Source organism: Solea senegalensis, linkage group LG7 (genome assembly GCF_019176455.1).
Source record: "Solea senegalensis isolate Sse05_10M linkage group LG7, IFAPA_SoseM_1, whole genome shotgun sequence".
NCBI classification, from domain to species: domain Eukaryota; kingdom Metazoa; phylum Chordata; class Actinopteri; order Pleuronectiformes; family Soleidae; genus Solea; species Solea senegalensis.
In genome coordinates, this window is record NC_058027.1 from 26,318,543 (window position 1) to 26,345,151 (window position 26,609).

Genomic DNA, 26,609 nt, shown 5'->3' on the forward strand with positions numbered 1-26,609 from the left:
ACTCATCACGGACTCCAGAGACTTCTTGCCGTCTTTGAGGTTGTCACCTCATACAATGGCTTTGTTGACATTTGTAGCGTGTGTATATATACACATATATATATATATATATATACGTATATATATACTGTATGTATATGTATATATATATATATTATTATGCATGTATATATATAAAATATATGTATATGTGTGTATATACAGTATATTTTATATGTGTATATATGTATATATGTGTGTATATATATATATACATATATATATATATATATATGTATATATATATTTATTACTGAGCAACAACAAAGTAATAGTTGTTGCCACAAACTGAAAAGTCCTTTGTCGTGTCTTTTGCACTCTCTTAAAAAAAAAGAAAGAAAATCTTACGATGATCACCATCTACATATTTTTTTTTAATGTTATCTTATAAAAAGCAGGACAGGGAGGAAATATCTTTGAGAGGATGCGCAGAGGATCAGCCGCAACATCTCTGAACTCTCCCCGGAGCGCGTTAGCTTTCCTCTAATCTCTTAGCCGTGTGTTTGACTCAAAAGAAAAAATCTGCGACGTCACCACGACATCCAGCTGCTGTCGAATTGTTTAAGATACAAACAAAAATAAAAAAAAAACAAAGGCGATTTCTCATCCTCTCTGCAGCGGTCATGTGACCTCTACACGGTAACAGATGGCGAGTGACATGAAACATGGCCGGGATTATGAATTCCACATGTAGTCGACACAGAGATATCCGGGAAAGAGACAAACGCGGGCAATCCTATAAGCTGAACAGTGCACTCTTTGTATATTACCCTGTGGAAAAAATATTCAGTAAGTGTATGAAATGAATGTTGAATGCATGGAAAGTAAACAATGGCCTATGGACACAGCTGTCTGGTGATTAAATATACGCAGAGAGCTTGTGAATCAGCAAACACGGACAAATACAAAATAAACTAGGACTGCAAGCAGTCATGATGGACATAAATGGACGCCAAAGTTCAAAGTGTCAGACTTCCAGTTGAGATGAGGCCATGGTTACAGTCGACTTTTTTCTTTGCCTTGGTCTATAACGTCTTCCCAACAAGTCTTGGGAAATTCGGTTGAACTAAATTTTGCCTCTGTTTTCACCTTAGGGGGCGCTATAGACCTAATCTCCATGCAAACTTTCAAGAGTTTTTATGCACATTATGCACACTTAAATCTTAAAGAAAGGGTTGGGGGGAAAAGTCCAGGGCCCCACCTGTGGGTCCCGACCCAAGAGTTCAGCAGCTTCTTCAGAGCTGTATCTCATCAATCAAATGCCTTTAACCATTGTTGCCATTAAATAGTTCTCCAGTGGTCAAATGTACAGTATGTCAGGGAGACAGACACGAGGGGTGGGGGGGTGGGGAGCAGTGGACACAGGCAAACATACTCACTTTAGTGCCAAATATTTCACCTCACAGTGAAATGTTAAATAGTCAAAAAGTCCAATTAGACCACGTGAGTCGCGGCGGCAGGTCTAATATATATTTGCATGTGTGTGACTACAGCTGCTGATGTGGAAAGTCACTCACACACTGAGTGAACATTCGTGTCAGAGCCTCTGGTTGCTGGTGTCTGTGTGTGTGAGTGTGTGTGTGAGTGCTGGAGCTGGTTCTTCTGGATCATGGAGGAATTGGCCCGGGAGAGCATCAGCCTTCTGGCCCGCTCCGCGTCCCATGCGGATCCTCCGCGGCTTGGTTCCTTCGGGGCAGTGTTCATCATGCTGAAGTCTGCACTGGGAGCCGGGCTGCTCAACTTCCCCTGGGCTTTCCAGAAGGCAGGAGGAGTGAACACTGCCATCACTGTGGAGATGGTGAGTCCACAAAACCTGCTGCTAGTAAACTGAATCATACACGTTTGTGTAGTGTGTGTTGTACAAGTATTATATGGCCCTCCTGCAGTGTTTCCATCATGACAAATGTGTGCATGACACTTTAGTATACAGCAGTCTTATATAAAGTATCTTAAAGTCACATTTTATAATATTACTTAAGTAAAAGTCGTAAAGTATATGACATTTACTGTACTCAAGTATTGAGTCATTTTCTGATATAACTCTAACCTACAATTCTCAATGTATTCATAAGTACAAGTGTAGCTGAAGAATAAGCCTTGTATATGTACTTTGGGGAAAGGTCTTGAATTACTGAGGCTCTTTCACCACCATTGTGTTTCCAGTTGTGTATAAAGTACATAAAACTTTTGTATAATATTACCTAAGTAAATTAAAGTATATGACATTTACTGTACTTATCTATCAAAAGTAATTTTCTAGAAGTAAAAGTATTGAAAGAAGTGAGGAGCTCTACTAGTCTATGTGTCCTTGAGCAAATACACTTGACCCCATGCTGCGGCGTGTTAAGCAGCTCATCAAAATACAGACCATAATACCAACTCTCCTGTAAATGTAGTGGAGTAAAAGTAAAAAGAAAAGCTGCTAGAAATATAAACAACAAAGTAAAGTACAGATATGAGAATTTTGTACAGAAACGAAGTATTTGTACTTTGTTATATTACAACACTGCAGTACAGTGTAGAATATAATAATATGGTACTAATTGTGTAATAGGGAATAACGTTAATACCTTCTTATTTCATAATCCCTAAGTTATAACTTTTTGATGGAAAAATGTACATGGAGCATAAGATGGTATGAATTTTCAAATTACCTCACAGGTGATGGTTTGGCTTACGTACAATTCAGTCATATAAGTTTGTGCATGAGGATGAACATTAACCAACCCATGGTTTAGGGTTGCCAACCGTTCTGTAAAATACGGATTTGTGCTGTATTTGAAGATAAAAGATGTGTTCTTTGTTCCTTATTTTTGAACCAAGACAGAAAAATGACAGATTAGTCCACTCATTAAGATTTGTATGAAGAGCTCCTTTTCCACCAGCATATCCGTGTAGTTCATGTTTCCACCACACCTCCGAGGTCTTGTGATCCGGTGGCGGATCGCTTGTCATTAGCACTTTTGTCCTGTGTGGTGTGCAAAGCTCCTTTACAATGATACGAGTCTCCAAAAGTCTCTAGTATAACACCAGGAAAAAATAACTAGAGTTGTTGCTAGTGGCTTTTTTGAAGAAGCGCCACTAGGGGGCTCTGAATACTCGCTAAGTAGAGCAACAAAGTCGCTAAGTTTGTAACACTGAAACAGCTCACAGCCTAGAACCTCTAGAGTTCCTGGAAATTTAAAAGTTCACTAGTCACGAGTAGGTACCTCTTTCGGGGAAAGTTAAGGGGTCAAGGAATGGTTTTTCCCCCGGTAATTTCCAGTGAACTGACCCGTGCTGTAATGAAACACCAAAGATAGTTTAGTATTTAAGCTAGCCTGAGGATGAACGTGAACACCCCCGTGCTTTATTAGTGAAACACAATAGTTATTATACTGCTAGTTTGGCTAACTTTATCTGAAGTAGCCGTTCTGAACTTCTGTGTGTTATTAGCAAGGGTCATTTCACTAAAATCGTCATGCTAGCTTATAGTTTGGCGAGTTTGAGCTACAGTTTGCTCTTTAATTGTTGTGTTTCAACAAAGCGGAGGAGTTATTTCCTTCCTCATGCTAGCTTACCTCACAGGTGAGAGTTCGGCTAACTTTTGCTGCGGTCTGTAAGTTTAATTTTTGTGTTTCATTAAAAAGCTGGCATCAGTTCACAACCATCCTCTTCCTTTAGCTTACCTCATTGACAGTTTGGCTAACTTAATCTGCAGTCTACTCTTCTGTTAACAAAGCAGGGGTGGATTTATGTCCTTACGTAATGTGAGCTCGCGCCACAGGTGATAGGTAGCTGCAATTTCTTCTCTAACTGTTCTGGAAAATGAACAAGCTCCTTCATGTGGCTGAGATGTAAACTCTTGATATCTATGTAATATCTCTCCTGGAACCCATATTGGAGGGTCCAAATACATTTTCAGTTATATAGCTGTAAATTTACATCGCCAGCTTCTGTATAGTGTTTCACGAGTGCGGTTAGTTTTGTGCATGGATATTATAGACTCAGGACCCCTTTGTCTCTCCTTGGTGTGAAAGAGGCTCATCTTTTTCACAGGGAAGCTCTAATGAACCTTCTGAACTTTCTTTGCACTGCATCTACTCACAGCGTGTGTGTGTATGAACAAACACATGGGCTTCCCAAAATCAGCCCAAGGGGCCCATCAGGTCTAGAACCTCCCAGATGGGAGCCAAGGATCAAGATGCATTTGTTGCTCTTTTGATTCAGATTCAAGTGACTGTTTAAATGTTTGTTTTTTCTCCACAATCTACTTGGTGTCTCTGCCAGGTTTCTCTTGTGTTCCTCATTAGCGGCCTGGTCATCCTTGGCTATGCATCGTCCGTCAGCAGACAGAATACCTATCAGGACGTGGTGAGGGAAGTGTGTGGACAAGCCGTGGGTCAACTGTGCGAGGTCTGTTTCTGCTTCAACCTCTTCATGATATGTGTGGCCTTCCTGGTGGTGGTGCAGGACCAGCTGGAGAAATGTAAGAACCAGAATAACTACAATAGACCATAGTATTTGGAGTTTCTCATTTTTGTTCTTGTGTATTAAACCGAGATTTTTGTGAAGGTTCTCAGTCTCAAAGGGTTCATCAGGTCATTGCCGTCTTCAGTAGTTAGCTGTAGATGACTGGACTTGAAGATGTTTCACCTCCTCATCAAAAAGGCTTCTTCAGTTCTCATTAACTGGATCGAAAGACATGAAGTAGCAACGCTTGGCGAGTGAAATTGATTATTTAAAATATCACATTTATATATATATTTACCCTGGTGTATAGATTATCGTATTGCATATGGAAGGACAACGATATATACAGTACATATGAACAAAGCTTCTAGGAAACAGGGTTGCTATCATATTCTTTGTATAATATCTTAATAAGCCAAAAAAGGTAAATATATGACATGATTTATGTGAGGGCAATATGACATGTAACAAACATAAACATACAAATGAGAGCTTTAGAGTTCCTGTTGGACACACTTCCATCATTTGCTGCTCATCATCAGTGCTCTGTTTGAATGTTTCCATGTTGTCAAAGGACTCGAATGAGTTAAGGATTAATTTTGCAACCATTTCCAATATCAGAGAAAAAATTAATCTCTCTCAGACCACAAATCAGCCGCACTTTAATTTTCATTCCAGCCGGCATCAGGGTAAACATCTGACCTTATTTTTGTAATTTTGCTGTGTACTGGAAATTAAGCTTTTGGAGACTGGTGGACGAGAAGGGTAGACAGGGTAGCTGAGGATCTGGACAAAGTCCCTCCAGGAAAGTAACGCCTCCAGGCAGCTAATGTATTTCAGACGTAGAAGACGATTGGCGCTTTTCCACTACATGGCACATTTTATTTTTACTTTTCCATTAACGATCATGCAGGAAGTACTGAAAACACAAAGACATTCTTCTACCGAACTCTTGTACTTCGATCTCCCCAGTGTGTGTTTCCTTATATGAAACCGTGACCGGTGAGGGAGAAATGCCGTATCACTGGTACACCGACCAGCGGTTCGCCCTCTTCATCATGTGCCTCGTCATCATCCTACCACTCTCCATCCCCAAAGAAATCGGCATCCAGAAATACACAAGGTGCACAGCAACACACACAACACATACTCAGGCTGACGTCCAGCTGAATGTGAGTCCTAACTGTCCTAACTCCTCCTCCTCCTCCTCCTGTCAGTGTGCTGGGGACGTTGGCTGCGACATATCTGTGCATAGCAGTGATCGTCAAGTATTACCTGATGGACAGTCACCCAGCCATAATCACTCCAGAGCCCAGACAAGGGTCAGTCACACAGGGATTTAATAAATGCACAAGTGTACTGAACATTTGTATGTGCATCAGTAACAGAGCGTGTGTGTGCGTGTGTGTGTGGTTTTCAGTGTGAGCTCATGGGCCTCGATGTTCAGTGTTGTACCGACCATCTGCTTTGGCTTCCAGGTACGATCATCTTTCATCTATCTATTTCGATCCACTAGATGGTGCCGAGTGATGATTTTGCAAATAATCAGTATATTGTGATAATATCTTATCATGACTTAAATATCGTGATAATACCATATTGTGGTACCTCTGGCAATCTATTCATCATCCATCCATCCATCATCTATCATCTATCCATCATCCATCAATTTGTCCATTTATCTGTCTGTCCATCATTCATCATCCATCCATCAATAGACAGGTCATCAGACTCATCAAAGGGCCAAAATACAGAGACAACCATTGGCACATATACAATGAACTTGAATGTGATTTCCAAATGACAAGATAAACTAATTCCATTTCTTACAGACTAGTGCCACCTGCTGGAAAGGAAGGCAGTGTTACCCACAGTGTCACAGTTGGATTTAGTTCTTGCCCAATGATGAGGCCATGTATTCTGAGCCTATCTATCTTCTATAACTTACCCTTTGGTAGTTGGAGTTAGTCACAGTTGACAGCCTAGCAGTTTTTAGACATAAAGTTCTTGGAGTGTCCATGAAATCGGGCGCAGATACAGTATTTTAACTCGAGTTTAACTCGTACCACCACTGTGTACATGTGTTTGCAGTGCCATGAAGCTTGTATAGCGATCTACAGTAGCATGGAGAACCAGAAGATCTCCCACTGGGTGGTGATCTCTGTTCTCTCCATGTTCTTCTGTTTGCTCGTCTACACACTGACGGGTGAGTCCAACTCTAAAACATAATCCTCACTTCCCGACAGACTCACCGGAAAGACGCTAATCATTTCCACTCTCGATACGTCCAGGTGTGTACGGCTTCATGACGTTCGGACGAGACGTTGCCTCAGATATTTTGATGTCGTATCCAGGAAACGATGTGGTCATGATCATCTCCAGACTGCTTTTTGGGATATCGATTATCACCATCTATCCAATCATTCTTCTTCTGGGGAGGTCAGTCTTTCCTGAGTTGAGCTGTTGTGACTTTGTGTTTTTTTTGTGTGTTTTTTTTTTTGTTGAACAGTTTGTTTCTCTGTTGCGTGTCGCACAGATCGGTTATCCTGAACCTGATGTTACGAGTTCAGAGGCGTCGCCGGGGAATCGTGTTGCCCTCCTTTGAGACTCGCTGCAGGGTCGTTCTCACTGTCATCTGGATCGCCGTCACTCTTCTCATTGCCATGTTTGTGCCCGACATGGGCGAGGTCATCAGTGTCATCGGAGGAATCAGTGCCTTCTTCATCTTTATCTTTCCAGGTATCGAAACGAAAAAAACCTTTTTGGGGGGGCTAATAGATGTAGACGTTTTGCCACGAGCTGTGCAAATGTCAAAGAAGCAACAGAGCTGCCACATGGTCTCTGTAGGAGTACATATTTTTACAACACCAGCTGAAACATCCATCCATCGTCTACCTCGTTATAAAGCTCACCGCTGGCGCTCGCCCCTCTCCATGTGCATTTGTTTTCAGTGGAGCTGGCGAACACAAGCCGTGGAGCCATGTCGGTGCCTGGTCGATGTTGACCCGTGCCGTGTGTGGCTCCTCGCTCGGTCAGACTGTGGTTGTGTTAAGATACCGCTAGGCCTAAGCAGGACCCCAAATGCAAACACAAAAGACTTAAAAGTAAAAGTTAAAGCCCACAATTAACGCTGCGTTTGTGTGTGTGTATCTGCGTCATTACCTCGTTTATGAAACCCTAAAGTTTCAGAACAAACAGTTCAGCCACTGCTGAAATAGTGTTGTATTGTTTTCCTGGGCTCTGCGAAGTGGATCGTCACTTCCGTAGGTTGATGATGTCATCAGAATAATAACTCCTCTCACCACCGTAGCACCTCCTGGTGCGGGCACTAGTCCGGGCACATCCGGTTGCGTACGTTCAACCGCAGAAGAAGAAGAACTACTCTCGTTGTAGCGGCTGAGATGCAGAGCATCCACCGTGCCAGAGGGGGAGCTGTGTATCTGAGAGCTGGCCTATCTATTACGTCACTTCCAGGTACCTGGCCAATCACAGGACAGTGGGAAAGCTCTCGTTGGCTGGCCAATCACAACACAGTCCACGTTCTGGGGGTGTGGTTTTGGTCTGAAAGTGAGGAGATATTTTGATCGGCTCGTTTGCAGCAAGTAGGAGGTTTTTAACCATGAAAACAAGTTAATATATGTAAGTAGACCCCCATAACTAACATATATGTGTGATACAAGCATTCAATGTCGCCTTTAAATCAAAAAAATCAGTCCAAAAAACAAAAAACAAAACGATCTAAGGAAGTGGGAGGAATAAATGAAGTAGCTTTAAAAATCAAGGAGGCAGTGGAGACAGCCCAATCTTTCCACAACAAGGTGTCCTGTCCTTTTCAATATTGTGTATTTTTATGTCACAGTATCTTTATTCTTACAGGTTTACCATCCTATCATTAAGTTTCTGATGGTGTGTGTGTGTGTGTGTTCTACAGGTCTTTGCTTAGTGTTCACGATGCAAACAGAACCTGTGAGTCCAAGAATCAGGTGAGCGCACTCTCCCAGTTAATCCAACCAATATCTAATTAACCGCCAGTGAAACTGAGACTCCTCATTTAGTCATTGAGTAGAAGTCGAGTTTCAAATAACAAATGAGTAAAAACTTTGGTTTAAATGGAGATTTCTGCTCAGGGAAATTGTTTGAGCTAGAACTGTATAACGGAAAAACACCGTAAAGATATTACAGATTATTTTTTAACTAAATCCTTCCCCTCTGTCCCAGGCTGATTTTAACAGTGTGGGGCGTCATCACCATCGTGGTCGGAGCCTTCATCTTTGGACAGAGCACAACCATCGCTATCATGGAGCTCTTTCACAAGTTCTAAACCATCCCATCATCACTATCCGCAGCATTCGTCTGTGTGATGCTTACAATAGAGATAAAGTCACTTTTTCTTTGTTTCATGTTACGTATTTATGTTTAAATGTATGGGTTTTATTGTGTTGCTTTACCAATAACAGTGAAAAACCAGCCATGTGTCGCCTTTGTGAGTGTTTGTTTGTGCATACAAAGTGCAGGCAGGGGGCAGCATTGCACCACTGAGCGTTGTTTATTTATTTTGCACACAGTCATCCATTCAAGCATGTGTGTCACTGATAATGTTTATATTACTCAAATCTGACAATACCAGAATGACCATAGACGCTGTTTTGACTGTGATTACAAATGATTTTTTATGAATTCACATGGAATTGAATGCATTTATTAATTATATATTAATTACAAATGACATTTTGACTGGTCTTCACATCTTTAAAGGGTTTTTGGGGGTTTTTAGGATAAGAACTGGGTGTACATCAAGGGGTTAGGCACTTAGTTATGATGGTTAAGTTAAATGACTCGGGAGGTTAAGGGTTAGAGTGAGGCATTTAGTTATGATGGTTAAGTTAAGGTTAGGGTAATTGGGGCTATGGGGTGTCCTTACTAAGTTTGTGTGTGTGTTTGTTTTTGTATGTGTGGCTTTGTGAGGACATTTTGGCTGGTCCTCACATCTTTCAAGGGATTCTTTGGGGGTTAAGACCTGGTTTTAGGACAAGGGTTAGAATTGGACACTTAGTTATGATGGTTAAGTGAGGGTCCTCATTATATATGAAGGGCAAACGTGTGTGTGTGTGTGTCATATCCAAACATGTCATCATATCCGTACTCAGTGCCTGGACTCGTCTGCCTACAAAGCAGAGGATCAGCTGTGTTACCCTCACATACATGTGCAAACTTTGTTCAAAAATAGGGCATAAAAACACACAGCTGCCCCTTTATACACGCTTCAGTTCAGATATAGTGGTTTTTCCCCCCATCTTGTGCAGCATTAATGTCCTGAGGGGAGGAAAGAAAAACAAACTCAAACTGTGATTCTCTGCTTGTCTTTGGCCTATAGGATTATACATTTCTCAACCTGCTGACCCAATGATTAAATCCACTAAAAGCAAAGGGGGGTGGGGGTGGGGGGGGGAGGAAATCACTGCAAACCACACAAATCACACACTCCACTGCACCCACGGAAAACGGGCCAACAGCAGGTTTGTGAACGCAGCACGGCAGCACTTCTGTCCAGAGCTGAGCTCTTCACTTCTGTGACGCTTAAACACATTTCTCCTCCTCGGGAACAATCGGGAACAATCAAATCAACCGATATAGTCAGAGTCGAGTCTTAAGCTTGATTGATTTGAAAGTCCCTGTAAAGCAAATGCAGAGATTCTCCTCCTTCATATACCATTGATGTTAGAAAACGGTGTCTGAACAGCGGGGGACACAAGGAAACACAGGTTTCCGCCACTGATCGACAAGCTCAACTAAACTAAACTAAGGTCGTTTTCACACGGACGAAGCAGCAGATGTTTTGCCTCGTCTCGCACAATGCTGCTAGCATTGTTACACAATCACCCATCATCCTCTGCGTTCATTATCTTTTAATTTTCCTGGGTGTTTGAAAATTTCCAGTCCTCATTATAACACTGTCCCCTGAAGCTCTTTGTTATGGAGAGATTACTGTAGGCTTCTCACAATGCTAATTAATGGAATGGCACTTTGTGGCGACGTCCCTTGTTAAATGTTTAATTGTCGCCGATAAGAACATCAGCACAAAAGGCCCGGAATGTTCTTGATGTTACCGTGTGTGCGTGTGTGTCTATACCTGTATTCAAGCTGCGTTCCATTAGCATCCAAAGTTGGAAGTCGGAAACTGGGAGTGACATCGTATCCAAATTCCAGAGTATGGGGTGCAGCGTTGCAAGGCGATTTCTGTGAGAAAAGTGCAGGATTTCTTCTATTTATTCACAACATAAAGAACAAGGTAAAACTTTTAAAAGTGTTTAGACCTGGTTTTAGGGCCTTTATGGCGCTTTTCCATTGTACAGTTCTACTTGTTTTCTTTTCTTTTCCTCTCCATCAGTGATAGCACCTGGTACCTGGTGGCTTTTTCACTGAGCCGATACTAAAATGTGATGTCGACAGACTGCCAGCCGCCGATGTGTCAGAGAGTGTCGTCACTGGAAGAGTCACGAGCGCGACGTCCCGACACAAGCATCAAAGCAAACAACGCTGAACTGTAGATCCGTTAAAGAGACTTAAAAATCTCTGAAAACGTGTGTTAATCTCCAACATTTAGCAATGGAAATGTCTAAAATCTCAATATTTAACAGAGGAGTCTGGTGTATTTAGCGACGGCGCTTCATGAATCACGATTCTGTGAACAAATCTTTTAAATGAACTGATTGTAATGATTCAGTTACACCCGAAAACAACTGCTTTGCTAGTTTGCGCGTTTGTGTCGCGTTTAAAACGCCGTGGCGGCAGTTTCGTGCAGCCGTGCTGTGACGCCCACGCCCACATTGAGGAGGAGCTATGGAGGCATGGAAGACGACGTGACTGATACCAAACCGAGTAGAGCTAGAACTGTATAATGGAAAAGCGCCATTAGTTGTAATGGTTCAGGTCAAGGTCAGGGTGTAGGAAATGTATTATTTCTATGAGTGTTCTCACCAAGGCAGCTGTGTGTGTGTGTGTGTGTTATCAGGTGTATATGTTATACCAATTGACACTTAAGTGAGTGGAGTTTTAAAGGTCGTGTGTGGGCATGAACAAAAATGTAATGCACTCAGCAAATATGAAGAGAGACATTTACACTCATGGTGTGGACTCTGTGTGTTACATTATTTTTAAAGGGCACATTCTGTACAGCTCAACGTGTCCCACAAAACCAAACTGAAATGCAGTGCAGAGATGTTTTTCAGACTCTATTTAACACAGTTCGTTCTCTTTATCTTGATCCACTGCACTGACACACACACACACACAAGGTGACAGAGGCCTCTTCTTCACCTGAGCTCATTGCCACTGCAGCAATTATCTTCAGGTTCAGGTCAGAGGTCAAATATTCACTGTCATTGCTTCAATAAAGGCTGAGCAGCTCAGTGATGGACACGTGATAACGCCATCACGGCGCTCTGTGCACGCTGCTCATAACCTTCACGCGAAGAGAATGAGGTCAGACACGGGCAGGCGTGACACAATCGTGTCGTATTGACAGAAACACACAACACAGACACACACAGGTTCCTATGTTTTTAATATAAAAGTAATTCAAACATTTTTTTTCCCCTTCAAGCGGTTCTTACAACGTACATATGTCACTGGTGTAGTGTTGCGGTCTGTTCCACATGACAACTTAAACTTAAACCGTGTCAGGGTAAAATATAAAATTTTACATACAATGTGTGTATTATAACATGAAAAGGAGAAATAAAATAAATATCAGGTGTGTAATATTGCAGTACGTTACAAATATGCCGCAGTAACTGACCCTGTTACACATACACAGTCTGGTTTCCATGGTGACTGGACATTATATTTACCTATGGAGACTTACTCCAGACACAATGTCCCCACTTTTTCCAAATGCCCTCACTCCCTCTATGTTTGGTCCTCACAAAGATACCCATACAAGAACACTCACACACAAAATGGTGGCATGTAGATGAAGTAAATAGAAAGAACAGCTGAATTATTAAAACACATTTCATGCTTTTCAATTTCTACAGTCTTTTGTGTTGTTATCTTTCCAAAATATTTGTTTAAGTTCACTCACTCACTCAGTCACTCACTCATCTTCTACCAAACTTTGAAATTTATACGACATACACCTTTAAAAAAAAAACTATCACCCTTCCCGCCCACCTTCCTACGCATGCGCATTGTTGTTCCGGGTCACGCGCAGCTTCCGGTTCGCATCGACAAACAGACCCGTGAGTGTTTTGCCTTTTTTTGTTTGTTTTGTTTGAATTACTGACATGCAGCGACACATACACCTACGATAGAACGGGGACTTCATCTGAGACGATTTAATGATGAAGGCGAGTCTTTAAATCCGTTGTTTTGGGGATTGAGGAGACCTCAACATGAACGTGAGCTAATTGCTGCTCACACCGGAACTGTGTTACGTTCAGCTGCAGTAGCTGCGCACAAACTTCCGGCTACGAAATGTTTTGATTTTTGTTTTACTGAATTTTGATTTAGACTCATTCACTCATTCGGGTTTGAAATTGAGGGGACATACAGGGGATATACATATAATCTAAACATATGATAATCTCTCTCTCTCTCTCTCTCTCTATATATATATATACATACATACACACATATATATATAATCTAAACATGAACAAACACTATGTGCTTATTAGGGGATATTACCTTTTCCTATGACAATAAGTATGATTAAATTAAGCATTACATTTACATTTTAACACCATCAACTATTTTGATAATTGATTATTCAGTTTTAGAGAGTTTTCTCATATTTCAGCTCCTTAAATATGAATATTTAAAATTTGTGGACATCATGTCAAGGTTTGGGAAATGCCGATCAACATTTTCTGACATTTTATGGGACAAACAAGTTATTCCAATATGAGAATAATCATTAGTTGCCGCTTAAAATATGAGTGAATAATAAATCGAGTGTGTGAATGATTTCATCCATGTAAAGAAATAGAGACTGTTTAAAATGTTATAATACACGTATTGCAAGTACTTTGTTACTGCACAATGTTGGACAGTGATAGTTGATTTATACCAGTGGTTCTCAAACCTTTTAAACCAAGTACCACCTGAGAATATATTAAAGTAGCACCTACATTAAACAGTGATGGAAATAGGCTGAGCAAAGTCAGCTACGGACTTTTCAGAGGAGGAAGATTTATTCTCTAATCATCCTCCTCTTCCTTAAAGCCAAATTAGACTAAGATGGAGCGAGAGATAAGATGACTCTCTTACATCAGAGTAAATAAAACAGTTAGTATTTTGATAGTATCTCATGTTCTAAATGCTCCTACCTGCTTTAAATCTATTAAATATAGAACTAAATCTTGCACTTTGTAAACCAAACTCTGTCAAATAAACTTGTGGTTGAAAAAATGTCTTGCACTTTGCAACATTTGTTAAGTTTCTGAGAACAGAAATTGTATAAACTTTCATGAATGAGTAATAATCGGCCGATTGGATTAATTAATTAATAATCAGGAGATGCTGATGGCAAAAATCAACCTGATTAGTCAACGTGTACTTGAAAGTAAGAGTCAGATTTTCAGGACTAGATCGTTAGAACAAATTTATTCCAGTGTTGAATTACAGTGTAGCCTTGAACAACAAAAATAGCGTGATGTAAAATGAGATGCTATTGCTCAGATTGGAGAAGCCAATGATGTACCAGTCAAATTAATTAATGCTATTGTGTATACATTTTCTGTCATTAATCACTAATTGTAATTCAGAGTCCCTGGAGCTGACAAGCACACAGATAATTAACATAATTATTGTTCATTTACATGATAATTTTACTCTCATTGATCCTTTATAATAATCTCACTGCACATCTGCGATGGCACAGTTATTAATTAATTCTGTTTTCATCCGTGTGGGTGGGTTTATCTGTAAGTCCTACTGTTAGCAACCTACCGTTTTTTTTGAAATAAAATAAAAATAATCAATCCACCTATGACATCGATAAAAATATCAAACAAGCAAGTCTCTCAACTCCAAAGCAGCTTGTTTAAATTGTGCAAGAAATAATGGCACAGCCTTTAATTCCTTTTTTTCCTCTTGTCCTTTATATGGACATTTGGTAATGGGTGTATAGCCTGCTGGAAATTATTATTCAAAGAAGAAGAAGAAGAAGAAGGTTTTAATTAGCAGTAAGAGACTCTGTAATGTTGTCAGCTGTTTTTTTTTTTTGTAGTTGAAGCATCAGCCTGAGAGCAAACAGCTCAGAGCTGGAGATTTAAACAGTCGCACACTTTGTAATTACTTCTATATCTGAAATATCTGTGGTCATTAAAACCAAATGCTGATACCAAAATGCCAAATATCAGCCCCCAATAATTGGCCAGGCTGATAATTGGTCGACTCCAAATGTGTATGGAGGATCAGACACTCTGTCAGCAGAATAAATCCATGTTTCCATCAAGTGGAATGATTTGGGTTGGTACAGTATTGTACCTTTTTTCCCTTACTGTTCCATTTGTTGGTGTCCTTCCCTTAGGGTACCAGGGTAAAATGCTGTGGTATGGTCTAGTCGCTGCACTGACGACAGTCAGCTCATTGAGCGACAGACTCTCCTGTCTTTTTCGGCTGTCTTTCTCCTCAGTGCCTTGTTGTCTGCTATGTTGTATTTGATGTCTTCATTCGTTGACATTGCACCGGTACGACAAACCGAGCTGAATCGCACCGTGATGGAAACAGTATAAACTTCATCCGCACTCAATTAGGGATTTGGCGGCAATTTAAATTTACTACGGCCGAGTTCCATTTGGCCGGTTGTTCCAAGTTCAGATGTGTACGTATATCTCGGCAAGGTCTTAACAGATCTGGATGAATTTTTTTCATGTCTATGCAAGAAGGTATTCGCAACAAGCAGGTAAAGTTATATATACATCCGGAAAGTGATCCGGATCTAGTGGATTAAAATGTACATATTTCAACTGTTGTTTTGTGACAAAGTTTGTAAGTCTTGGCGTCAGTCCGTGACCTTGTTCAATATAAAACTGATCTACCGATCTATAACAAATGCATAAACCTCTGAGTCTCTTACAGATAAGATGGTAAACATCTTGCGGGTGAAATGTTTACAACGGTTGAACCATTTACAAACACACAGCACAGGGCAGATGACTTTCATACACAGCAGCAGCAGCAGCAGCAGCTTTTTACAAAGATTTATGATGAATCTCTGATGAATGTGCCGTTGTTAGCTTTATGCCATATATTGCCATTCATCACCCAGCCGCTCCAGCTCTAATCAAGAAATAAGGCCAGAAATACGCCCGTTCCTGTCCAGTGTTGTCATCTAAATCACATGCACATGAGCAGAGATGTAGCTCTGGGGTTAATATCACTCTGACTGTAAATTCTTTTCATGTCGGGAATTAGAAATTGCTCAACAATTGTGTGAATCGTTCAAAAGTAATTCAAGCACAAACAGCTTCTCATCAAACATGTAGTTTTTCAAGGCGACATGGTGTTTCTCACCACACGGCAAATAACAATAATCTCATAATTCATTGATCTGTCGATTATTTTCTCAGTCAATCTCTTGCTTGTTTGGACCAGAAAATGTTGAAAAATGTCCAGCTGTGTTTCCTAAACCCAGAGATGATGATGTTCTCAAATGTTCTCAAACCCCAAATTATTTAGTTTTAGTGATTTTAATGATTCTTTGAACACATCATTTCCTCATGATGTTTTGTAGTTGGTATTTAAAACATATGGAAAATTATTCTTAACTAAAAGAATTCATCAAATGTGTTTGGGGACCCATAAAAATCTCCCACGGTGGGTCCCGACCCGGCCTTTGGGAATCACTGCTCTGCATAAATTTAAAAAAATAAAATGTAACTCATTCATGTTGGCAACAGTTCATATCTTACCATGAACCTGCACAATTACTTGGAGTATAATCAAAATTTCAATGTGAAACAGTGCCTTTAGAAACTTTTAAAGGCTGCTAATTAACTTGGTCTATTTTTGATTCATCTGTTGTTCACACAAATTAAAAAGTTTATAGGCGTTAATGCTTTAAATGCTCATTATTGCTGCATAATTCATTGCAAGGTTTTCATGAAAATAAGAAACAAGTTGCAAAAACTATTAATTGTCCTAATGGTGACCTGAATTGCAATTGCGATATCCGTAGAGATAATTTTGATGGTGACATGTGGTAATCCCTCATCCCATTTTACATCTATTTTGCAGTTATTGTAATAAGATTGCAAAACTGAAAATGTGAACCCAATACTGTGATTCAATACTGATTAAAATAGTATTTATATATACACGTACGGTAAAATTCCACCATTCAAAGTCATGGTGTGTTTTAGTGCTGCTGTAGAAAACTTCTTGTTATTCTGAGTGGGTGAAGCCTGACCTTGTGAAGCAATCGGCGGTATTTACAGCTTGTCCTGTCACCTGAGGGCACCACATCACAATGAGTCGACATTTGCTATTCAACACCGCTCATGCATATTACGGATAATAAAGGGCTTGCAGGGTCTCGGTATAATTCACTGTGAAATGTACTGTCTGCAAAAATGTGCAGTAAGCAAGTCATGTTAAAAAAGAATTGAGCAGAGGTTGGATTTTTTTTAATGATCTGAAGATCTGATCTCACGTGGACAGGTCTTAGTTCAGGTGTGAACCAAAGACTGAATATAGGATAGAAGTACTAGTTAGGCAGAAAATTAGCTTCTACTTCTTACCAGATTTATAACGTCAGTAAAGATTTTTTAAGGAGTCAAGGGTCTTAATCATGAGTTCCATTACTTTTTAATAGAACACAGTTCTGTCCCCTTTCAGAGCATGCATACTTCTCATTACTATAACTCCTCAACCGTCTGTGAAGAAAGCTAGAAAACTCAAAAATGTTGGGCTGGCATTCAGGGTGTACCCCGCCTTTTGCCCTATGTAAACTGAGATTGGCATCGTGCCCCCCTGCAACCGTTCTGTGGATTGTAAAGATTGATTTAGTGCAGATAAGGCCTTGGTCATTTAGTGTCTAACTCCTTGTGTTGGTCCACTGCAGGTTTGGAGGATGAGCTCCAACAATGGGACCAGGAGGAAAGCCAAGCTGCAGCATTTTACTGACCTGGCACCATCCGACCCTGAAACACGCACTGAGATTCAGGGCCTTTTTCGTAAAGTTAGAACCTACGTGAAGCCGCCCACTGGGGAGTGGCACATCCCTAGTCCCAATGATGCTCTCAGACATGCGGTGGAGGGGCACTGTCAGCTACAGGCCCTGAAAGAGTCCTTGAACACTGTGAAGAACCAGCTCAGTGACAAGAATGTCCAGGTTTGGCATCAGCACACCAACTCCACCAATCGAGCAGGGAAGGTGATCGCCGCTGTGCGCTCTGCTGCCAACGCGGAGATCTGCACTCAGGCTTGGTGCAAGTTCTATGAGATCTTGGGAACTTTTAACCTTCTCCCAGAGGAGGCTCTTCAAAGTGGAGAGCTGAACACAGTCCACCTGTGTGAAGCACCGGGTGCCTTCATAACGGCTCTGAACCACTACATCAAAACCAGTGAGTCCACACATTACTGTGACTGGAGTTGGGCCGCAAACACTCTCAACCCGTACCACGAGGCTAATGGGGGGAGCACAACCATCGCTGATGATCGATTGATTGCAAACACGTTGCCGTGGTGGTTCTTTGGTTCAGACAACACAGGAAACATCATGATCCAGAAACACTTGCTGGAGCTGCAGGTGTTTGTTTCTAACATGCGTAGAGTGGATGTAGTGACGGCGGACGGTAGTTTTGACTGCCAGGAGAAGCCAGATGAGCAGGAGGCTCTTGTGGCATCGCTGCATTACTGCGAGGCCACGGCAGCACTGCTGCTCCTGAGCCCGGGTGGCTCCTTTGTGTTGAAAATGTTCACGCTGTACGAACACTCTTCCGTCTGCTTACTCTACCTGCTGAGCTGCTGCTTCCACTCCGTCAACGTCTTCAAACCTGCCACCAGTAAGTCTGGGAACTCTGAGGTCTACGTCGTGTGTCTGAACTATGACGGCAAGGAAGCTGTGAGGCCTCTGCTCTCGAAACTCATCCGGAACTATGGTCCACATCTGGCCGATCAGGAGGCACTTTTCCCAAAGGCACTGATCCCAGAGTCGTTCCTGAACCAGCATTACGAGGTGTGCTCTTACTTTCACACGCTGCAGGTAGAGACGATCACCGAGAACTTGCAGCTGTTTGAAGGAATGAGCGCAGAGCTGAAGCAGCGGCTCGACCACGTCAGAGATTCTGTAGCTCAGGAATATCTGCGGCGATTCCAGGTAAGGTGTCCCACCTTTAAACTGACTGAAGGTGTACTAGATGTTTGCGTCAGAAAGTATTCTATAATTCCTGTATTTGTATTTGGTATTATTAAAGAGAACCATCGTGTCCTTAGCCAGTCTAGGTACTTATAGAACTGGGTCTCTGTAAAGATGCTGGTGAAGAACCATTAACGGTGGTAAAGATAAACAAAAGGGACGTCAACAAGCATGTTCTACTTTCTTTGTCCAGTCTGTTAACTGGTTCCCAGCAGGGGCAGTCAGATTTAAGCCACCTTATTAAATCTATGATATCTTCATCAGTTTTCTTGCATCTTGAATCATTCACTCCTTGCATCAGAGTCCATACAGAAAACCAGCCATTTTACATCATAACACACAGGACCGTGATGTACCAAACACAATGAGGCAGCAGTAGACCAGCTCCACGTTTGTAAGTCTGCAAACTAAAAACACAGTTTTTCTTTCTGGACTTTGGTGCAGGAGAGTGAGCAATTGACAAACATATTCTCAAGATATCATAGACTTGTATAGGTAAATATTTTATTAGGCGAGCCTTTTAAGTAGGTAACATCTTTTGTGTTGTGCCAAAACAAAGGCCAGAGTGGCCATTCCTTATTTTTTTGGACGGTGCGGTGGCTTTTTTGAACAAAGATCAGCTGCTATATGGGCAGTAAACATTAATTATGCACATTAAATATTTAAAATAATGGCAGTGATCAACATGATAAATTTGACAGCACTAATTGTAATGGATGTGCAAAGTATTGTATTAACAGCTTAATTAAGTTTATTGCTTGGCACATCCAAGTAAAAATAACAGGAGGCGGAGTGCTTCAGGAGAAAAAGCCGCAGGATGTAAATCTCATCGTCATTTGTCTGCTGAAGCCGCGTCCCGTGTGCCAAGACAATAACGTTGTGTAAGTGAGGCTAATAGGAGACCAATATAAACATGCATGGTATCATTTTTTGTTTTTTAATCACCACCATGTTTTACTATGAAGTCCGGAGTTGAAGCTTAAGAAAAAAAAAAAAAAGTGTCTGTTTCAGCGTTAAATAATGCTGCATGTAGGGAATTCAGTGGTCAATTAATCAAGGCTCAGTGCATAGCTTTCTAATGAACCCACCCATTTGAAATAAAAGTCAATATGTGGTGGTCAGTGTTGATACTGCAGTGGACATAAAAACCTCCGGTTGTAAAAAAACAAACAAACTCCCGTTTCTTTGAAGCCTCAGATTTGCAATTTGAGCGCCATTGTTCAGAGGCTTCACCTGCAGCCAGGCTCCTATTGAACAATACTAACTGTCAATGACACTGGTGTCCACTCATATGTGCTTTATTGTCTTATTTTTCTCTCAATGTGAACACAATTTACAAAATCAACATTGTGTTCTATTGACATGCACTCTGAGTTGCCCTGTGTATGAATAGTGCATTACAAATAAACTCATAGAGACTCTTTTCCCATTGATTTCCATTTAAACTCAGTTTCTTTTTTTCCCCATTTATTTTTTTTGTGTATATTTAGTGTTTCAGTCAAAGATGAAGAATAACCAAATCAGGTTAGTTTGTATCCATAAAACCAGATTATTAATCCATGGTTTTTCCTTGAAGCGCAAAGAAGTTGCTTTTCATAGGACAAGTGATTCCTGTAGCTCAGTGTTTACCGCATTTTTTACCCGGGACCCACGAATGTAGCCGCTAATTTGCTGCCATATCCATAGCATTTAATATCACTTTGAATTGGTAAAGGAATCATTTGCAAAAGATGTTTGGTAAATTCTTTATTTAAATCTTCACTAAAATTTGGGGAAAGTTCTGCTAATTTAGTTTGGAGACCCAAAAGAAATATTCTGGGTATCCAAAGACCCATATTTGAACCCTGGCAACCAAAGTTTGTGTGAACATGATTAGGTTTCTCTGTGTGTGAATGTGTGTGTAGGTGATCTTCCTTCCTCGGAGCCGATGGATTTCCCGCAACACGGTGACTCCCGCCTGCTGCGTCGCCTCTGGGGGCCGCTCTCAAGGACCGAAGAAGCAAACAGGCTCCTTTAATGAGCGAAGGGAGCTGCAGACCCTGACCTGGAGGCAGCGCATCGAGAGGGGTTACCATGCCAGCTGGATACAGAGACACTTCACTGATGCCGGGGGGACGGGCTGCGTTCTGGAAGGCCCCCTGTCCAAGTGCAACGTGGATTCATGGTATGTTGTGGTTGGCGCGGCGCTTCCCGCGATCATAAACTCTCCGTTCTGTGAAGGTGGATTGTTAAAGCACCTGAACGAAGCCCTGACGGACACAGTGGTGGACTGGACCCGCGTCTCGCCCTGCGACTCTTGTCGTACGGCTTGCGCAGCCTCCGTCCTGTCCATCTCCAAAGACGACAGCAGTAAGAGCAAAGATAAAAAACGGTGTCTGGTGTTTGGCAGCCGCTCAGTTTGGGCAGCATGTGAGAGCCAAACGGAGGATTTAATCCTAACATTTTCTGCAGAGCCCTCATTTCCTCAAAGAGGCTGTGTCACGCTGCACGACGGGGAGCCTCTCTACCAGCAGCAGCTCGTATGCTGCACTGTCCTCTCCCTGCAGACGCTGAACCCAGGGGACGCCCTGCTGTTGCCCGTGTTTTCTGCCCTCACCCGTGTCACGGCAGCCGTTGTGCTCTGCCTGCGTTCGTGCTTTCACTCTGTCACGTTCAGGTGTCCGCCCCCATGCGGCGTCGTAGGGGCCGCGCTTGTGTGCGCGGGCTTCTGCGCCGAAGCCGCCGCTCGGATACTCCCCGTTCTCACGGGCGTCCGCGACTGCATGGGCGAGCTGTTGGGCGGAGATGAGGGTAAAGGTCAGTCGCGAGACGGGGACAGACAAGTGCTGCAGTTTGTTCCCATGGAGGAGCTTCTCAGTGCAGGGCTGACGGAGTTTCTGTGGACCATGAACTCTGAGATCATCCAACACAAGCTTCATCTGCTCATGCAGCCATAGACGAAGCCCATGCTCGTGTTCATGCATATCACACGACCAATCAGGTACACTGAGTTGCACATGCTGGTGTAAACAGGAAGTTGATTCTCTCCCCTGGAGGTCACAGAGTATTAAGTTCACCGGGCATTCCTGTGCCAAACTTCTCCTCGGAAACTCGGACAACTTCACAGACCGTGACATATGATTCCACCACTGTACAAACACTTGTACTTGTACAGTTAACAGCACTTCTATCTCTTTTTTTGACTGTTTATACTAAAAACGCTGCCGGCCAATTTTCTTTGAATGGACAACGGAGCGGGCAGTGTCTTTCAAAGTCGTCGTTTGCCATGTCGCAGGTCACTGAGCTGTGACTCGTACATGTTCCAGGAGCTGTGCGTCATAAAGCCCGTTTTAGGGCTGTCAGTCAATTACTACACAAATCACCAGCTGTTCTGATGATGAGTTTTTAAATTAATTAATTCAATAAATCGTGATTTGTCTCAAATTTCACCGTCTTAATGTAAAATGTCTCCTGGTTTGCTATAAATCACAGAAAAGTAATGCGTTTTTCCCTAAAAAAAAAGAAAGAAAAAGAAGCTTTAAATCACATTAGCTTTAAAGCTGCAGTTTGTAACTTTGAGTGATTTCTTTTTTAAATGATATTGTAATCCTGCCTCTGTTTGGTGTTTTTAACATGATTTGTTTGCTGTGTCCTTCACACCAAAACAGGCTGTCAAGCAAAACTATCAGACCTGACCGAGGGAGTGTTTGAGTGTATACAGCAGCAGAGCAGGGTGGGCGGGAACAAGACGTATTTATCTTACCAGCATGTGGCCTTGACGTTTATTTCTCTTTCTTATTGTGTCTGATTTGATTCTTCTTCTTTTCCACTTAGTTTCCGGTTGCTTATATCAGTAGAACGTTGGTCTTTTCATACAAGAATAATAAACATTTGCACTGACACGTGACACGACGTCAGAGTCTTCTGTTCTTCTGTGAAGAAGAGTCCGTCGCATGTAGCCAAGCCTGGTGTCGTCCAACCAACTACCGTGTCAGTGAAGAGATGAAGTGGTGACTCCTGCTTTTCTCAGGCGGGTGAAAGTTTGGAAAACTTTACGGAAACCAATATCTGGAATAAAAAATCTTCTTTGTTTGGGTTATTACGCGTCTGTCATACGTACATACAACATGATGAATTTCCCATTTTGAATTTAAATTCCTTGTATTGATTTACGTGTCTTCTGATTCTCAAACGCAGGATTGTGAACTACGGAGCCTGTAGCTTCACCATGGAGAACAGAGCAAACAAAGGTATTGTTTTGAAGAACACAATGTTGGTCAATTTTTTTTTGTGGGGGTGGGGGAGTGAAGCAGCCATACCAACTTTTGGCTCATGTTTATAAAAAAAAAAAGGATATAAGACACTCTATGTTGCACATTATTATAGCTTCTGTATATACTGTAGGTGTAAACATAGTAATGGATGATAGCAGCCAAAATGCTCTGTGTTCTAAGGGTTAATCATTAAAAAGAAAAACTCAAACCGATGAGTCGAGTTGATGAATTGCAAACATCCGTTGCTTCCTTTGCCCCCGCTAGTGTTCATACATATGAATTATGGATTATCTAAAGACACAGAGGTCGATATGAAATAGAGGAAAGAGATATGACCCTCGTAGTGTCTGGAGCGGTGGACAAAAACTGTACTTTTACAGAGTAAATGGCAACGTGAATAGATATTTAATTATTTAACATGAAAATGTGGACGCGGTACAACCCAAAGAAGATGTTAATCCAGTGATATGACGACGGGCTCACTTGGAATAAGTCACTTTCTGCGATAAAACAGATTAATGCAGATCAGATTAATGTATAAAATGTGTATACATTAATCCCGGAAACTCTCATTTAAAAAAGCCACGAGTGGAAGGAATGAACAAATCAGGCTTTCATTTGTTTTTAAACAGATAATTCTTTATTTGTCCCACGACAAGTAAGAAGCAGTTAATGGTCTGAGGTTGTAGATACAGCTGAGGAGTCTGCGGGGAGAAATTAAAAAGCCTGTGAAAGAGAATAGAGGGATGTTGGTGGGGGATGACAAATCTTCCCGTGTGTGGCAGGCGTTTTCTGTTCATAAACAACAAACAACCAATTAACCTCTGACACTTGGCCAGAATTGGAGTGTCAATCTCTGTCGATTCCTGGAAATATTGCCGTTTAATTCCTCTTCAAATGGCTGCGTTTATGGATTGAGTATGTAAATCATGTTGGACGATCTTGTATTTATTGCCAAAGAACAAAAGGTTGTGGGGTTTTGTTTTTTTCTTGGTTTTGTCCTCTTAAAATGCAAATCAGTTGAAATGTCCTCCCGCTCTGTCGATACTCGTCTGTGAAGAAGACGAAGAAGAAGGAGAGGCAGCAGGAACATTCTCGACACGCGCTTTGTTTCTCCCGCTGCTGATGAAGCTGTGTTTTCACTGAAGTTATTATCTCTGTGTTTAATATCGTCGTTATAGTCGGATATTAAAAGTGATGTGATGATACATTCACACTTACATACACAGTCGATGCAAATTACAGACGAGACGAGAGTTAACTTGTATTCAAGACATGGTCCATTGATCTGTAAATTGGTCACGTTTGTGTCCTGTCCTTAGGGGAGTGCATTGCATTCAGTTGGAAAAAAAAAATGTTGTTTAGTTTAATCAAGTTCTACTTTGATCTGGGTTTAAGACACTGGGTGATAGTCCTGTCTTTAAGTCACATGGATGGTATTACTATTCGTTTGTCGACTTTACGCAAACGACTTTGCGGTTGTTCAGGAGGAAAGCCCATTCAGATCAGCTGGACACAGCAATGTTCCTCCAGGATCAGTTGGACAGATATGGCATGTATGTGCAGGCAGGAGTCACCATAGGTCCATGGGAGTCACTTGCGAAAAATGACTACGAAAAGCAGAAAAAAAGTATTTCAAAAAAGAAATAAATTACTCAAAAAAACAGAAAAAAATTACTCCAAAAAACTGAAAAAATTACTCCAAAAGACAGGAAAAAAAATTAAAAAAAACAAACCAAAAAATAAATTACTCATAAATTACAAATGTTTTTTTTGTTTTGTTTTTCAAATGAATACAATGCACGTCCATATGAGCTGGCCCTTCTGACAATCATGGGCTTGTACTGGAGGGGTGGAGTGGCTCAGTGGTTAAGACTGGTACCCTGTGTGTGAAAGACATCATGGTCACAACCCTAGCTGATTGTACTTAATTCCATTGTAAATCGCTGAAATGACATGTAATGTAATAATACTGATTTTAGGCTGGTTTGAACAGATTATCTGGCCAAATAATCCTGTAGTGTGAGGAGAAGTCGTTGAGTTTCTGTCAGATCCCAATTCCCTTGAATCTCCTTTTCGATCATCCAGTCTGTGCTTTCTCAGGATTTAAAACATAATTCAAATTTGTGGGAGTTTGTTGTGTCTGTGGTCTCCCACGTTTTTAAGATCAAATCAGATTTGAAAATCCTGTAGTGTAGTGACGTCAGACATCAGTGTTTTTCTCTTACTTTGGTTAAACTTGGCTAACCGCAACCACGAAAAAAGCAATGGAAAAAAACCAAAAACATTTCCATTTCTTTGTTCCCTTGTATGAGTAATAACCACAATCAATGACTGGTTTTAAAATATATCGACCTCTGCCAAATGGTCGATATTTCACTTCATGGTTAAAGTATGAAATTTCATACAAATGCCACAATGCCATCGTTTGTTTGACTGCCCCCTACTGACCAGATGAGACACTCCAGGCCGTTTGAGTCGGACACCCTTGCTTTAAATCAATCAACTGAAAGCGCTAAAGGCCGGTGTCACCTGACCTAAACCTACACCCATCACTCTTCGTCTTCATCATCATCTTTTTTTTTTTTCTGTCTTTAGAGGAAACATAAACCTGCACAGACAAACGCGGACCTCGCACGTGGAGGGGAAAGTCGTTAAAGTCCAGGAGCTCGACGCCGTCGCCGTGAATCACTGCCCGTCGACGCGTCTCCATATACAAACGCAGTGGAGCGCGGCAAACGCTCCCACATGCAGGTATAAAAGTGCAGTATAAGTACCTGACAAACACAGTAGTGTGTGTGTGTGTGCACATATTGAATGTCAAGTGCGAGTGTCCCTGCGGCCCGATTTGTGCTCTCGGCCCCCTCCTCCTCCTCCTCCGTCCAGGCAATCCCTTTTATTGAGCTGATTCAATCCAGCGGGTTAACTCAGGTCCTCTGATGAGGTGCCCTCAGGAAAAGAGCGAGAGACTCTTCTGGCAAACAGGTACAGAGAGAGAGAGAGAGAGAGGGTGTGAGATCAATGTACAGTGAACAACAGTGGCAAAAAGCTCATTAATCAGCCTTTGATTCCGATCGTCGATCGGAGGAACGGGTGAATCAGTCCCTGAGATTACAAGTCCTGAATCAAATTAATTAACCTGAACTAAAACCAGTGGCATATGCGGTTGAATCGAGCCGACGGAAAAAAGACGCGTGATCTTAGCAAAGCAGCATCTCACCCCTGCAACTGCACATTTAAAGGTATAGTGTGTAGGATTCAGCTACTACTGTGTTATTACACAGTTGTAGCACTACTCGTACACTAGCTTTTCCATCATTGATCGTACCTGGTACCTGAGCCGATACGAAAATGTGACTTTGACAGACTCTTGGCCTCTGATCGACCGGTCACATGATGCACATACAGAAGAGACGCCGGCATAAAAAAGACGGGATTATTGGAAAGAAACGTCAGAGAAAGAGGTGACGGTGAAGATAAAGAGGTCAGATGACGCTGCC

At 41.6% G+C, this 26,609-nt stretch overlaps 2 protein-coding genes across 2 annotated transcripts; both read left to right on the top strand.

Moving 5' to 3' along the window:
• The first annotated feature begins 1,439 nt into the window (after positions 1 to 1,439).
• On the top strand, positions 1,440 to 9,217 carry LOC122772838 (putative sodium-coupled neutral amino acid transporter 8). The gene is made up of 10 exons (XM_044031149.1): positions 1,440 to 1,837; positions 4,309 to 4,507; positions 5,464 to 5,614; positions 5,709 to 5,813; positions 5,912 to 5,969; positions 6,583 to 6,697; positions 6,783 to 6,930; positions 7,028 to 7,230; positions 8,423 to 8,474; positions 8,710 to 9,217. The coding sequence occupies exons 1-10, from the start codon at positions 1,649 to 1,651 to the stop codon at positions 8,810 to 8,812; spliced, it is 1,323 nt and encodes a 440-aa protein (XP_043887084.1). The 5' UTR covers positions 1,440 to 1,648; the 3' UTR covers positions 8,813 to 9,217.
• Positions 9,218 to 12,603: 3,386 nt separating this feature from the next.
• On the top strand, positions 12,604 to 22,395 carry cmtr2 (cap methyltransferase 2). Its single transcript, XM_044031148.1, has 3 exons — positions 12,604 to 12,731; positions 17,561 to 18,817; positions 20,761 to 22,395. The coding sequence occupies exons 2-3, from the start codon at positions 17,570 to 17,572 to the stop codon at positions 21,790 to 21,792; spliced, it is 2,280 nt and encodes a 759-aa protein (XP_043887083.1). The 5' UTR covers positions 12,604 to 12,731; positions 17,561 to 17,569; the 3' UTR covers positions 21,793 to 22,395.
• Positions 22,396 to 26,609: the final 4,214 nt, after the last annotated feature.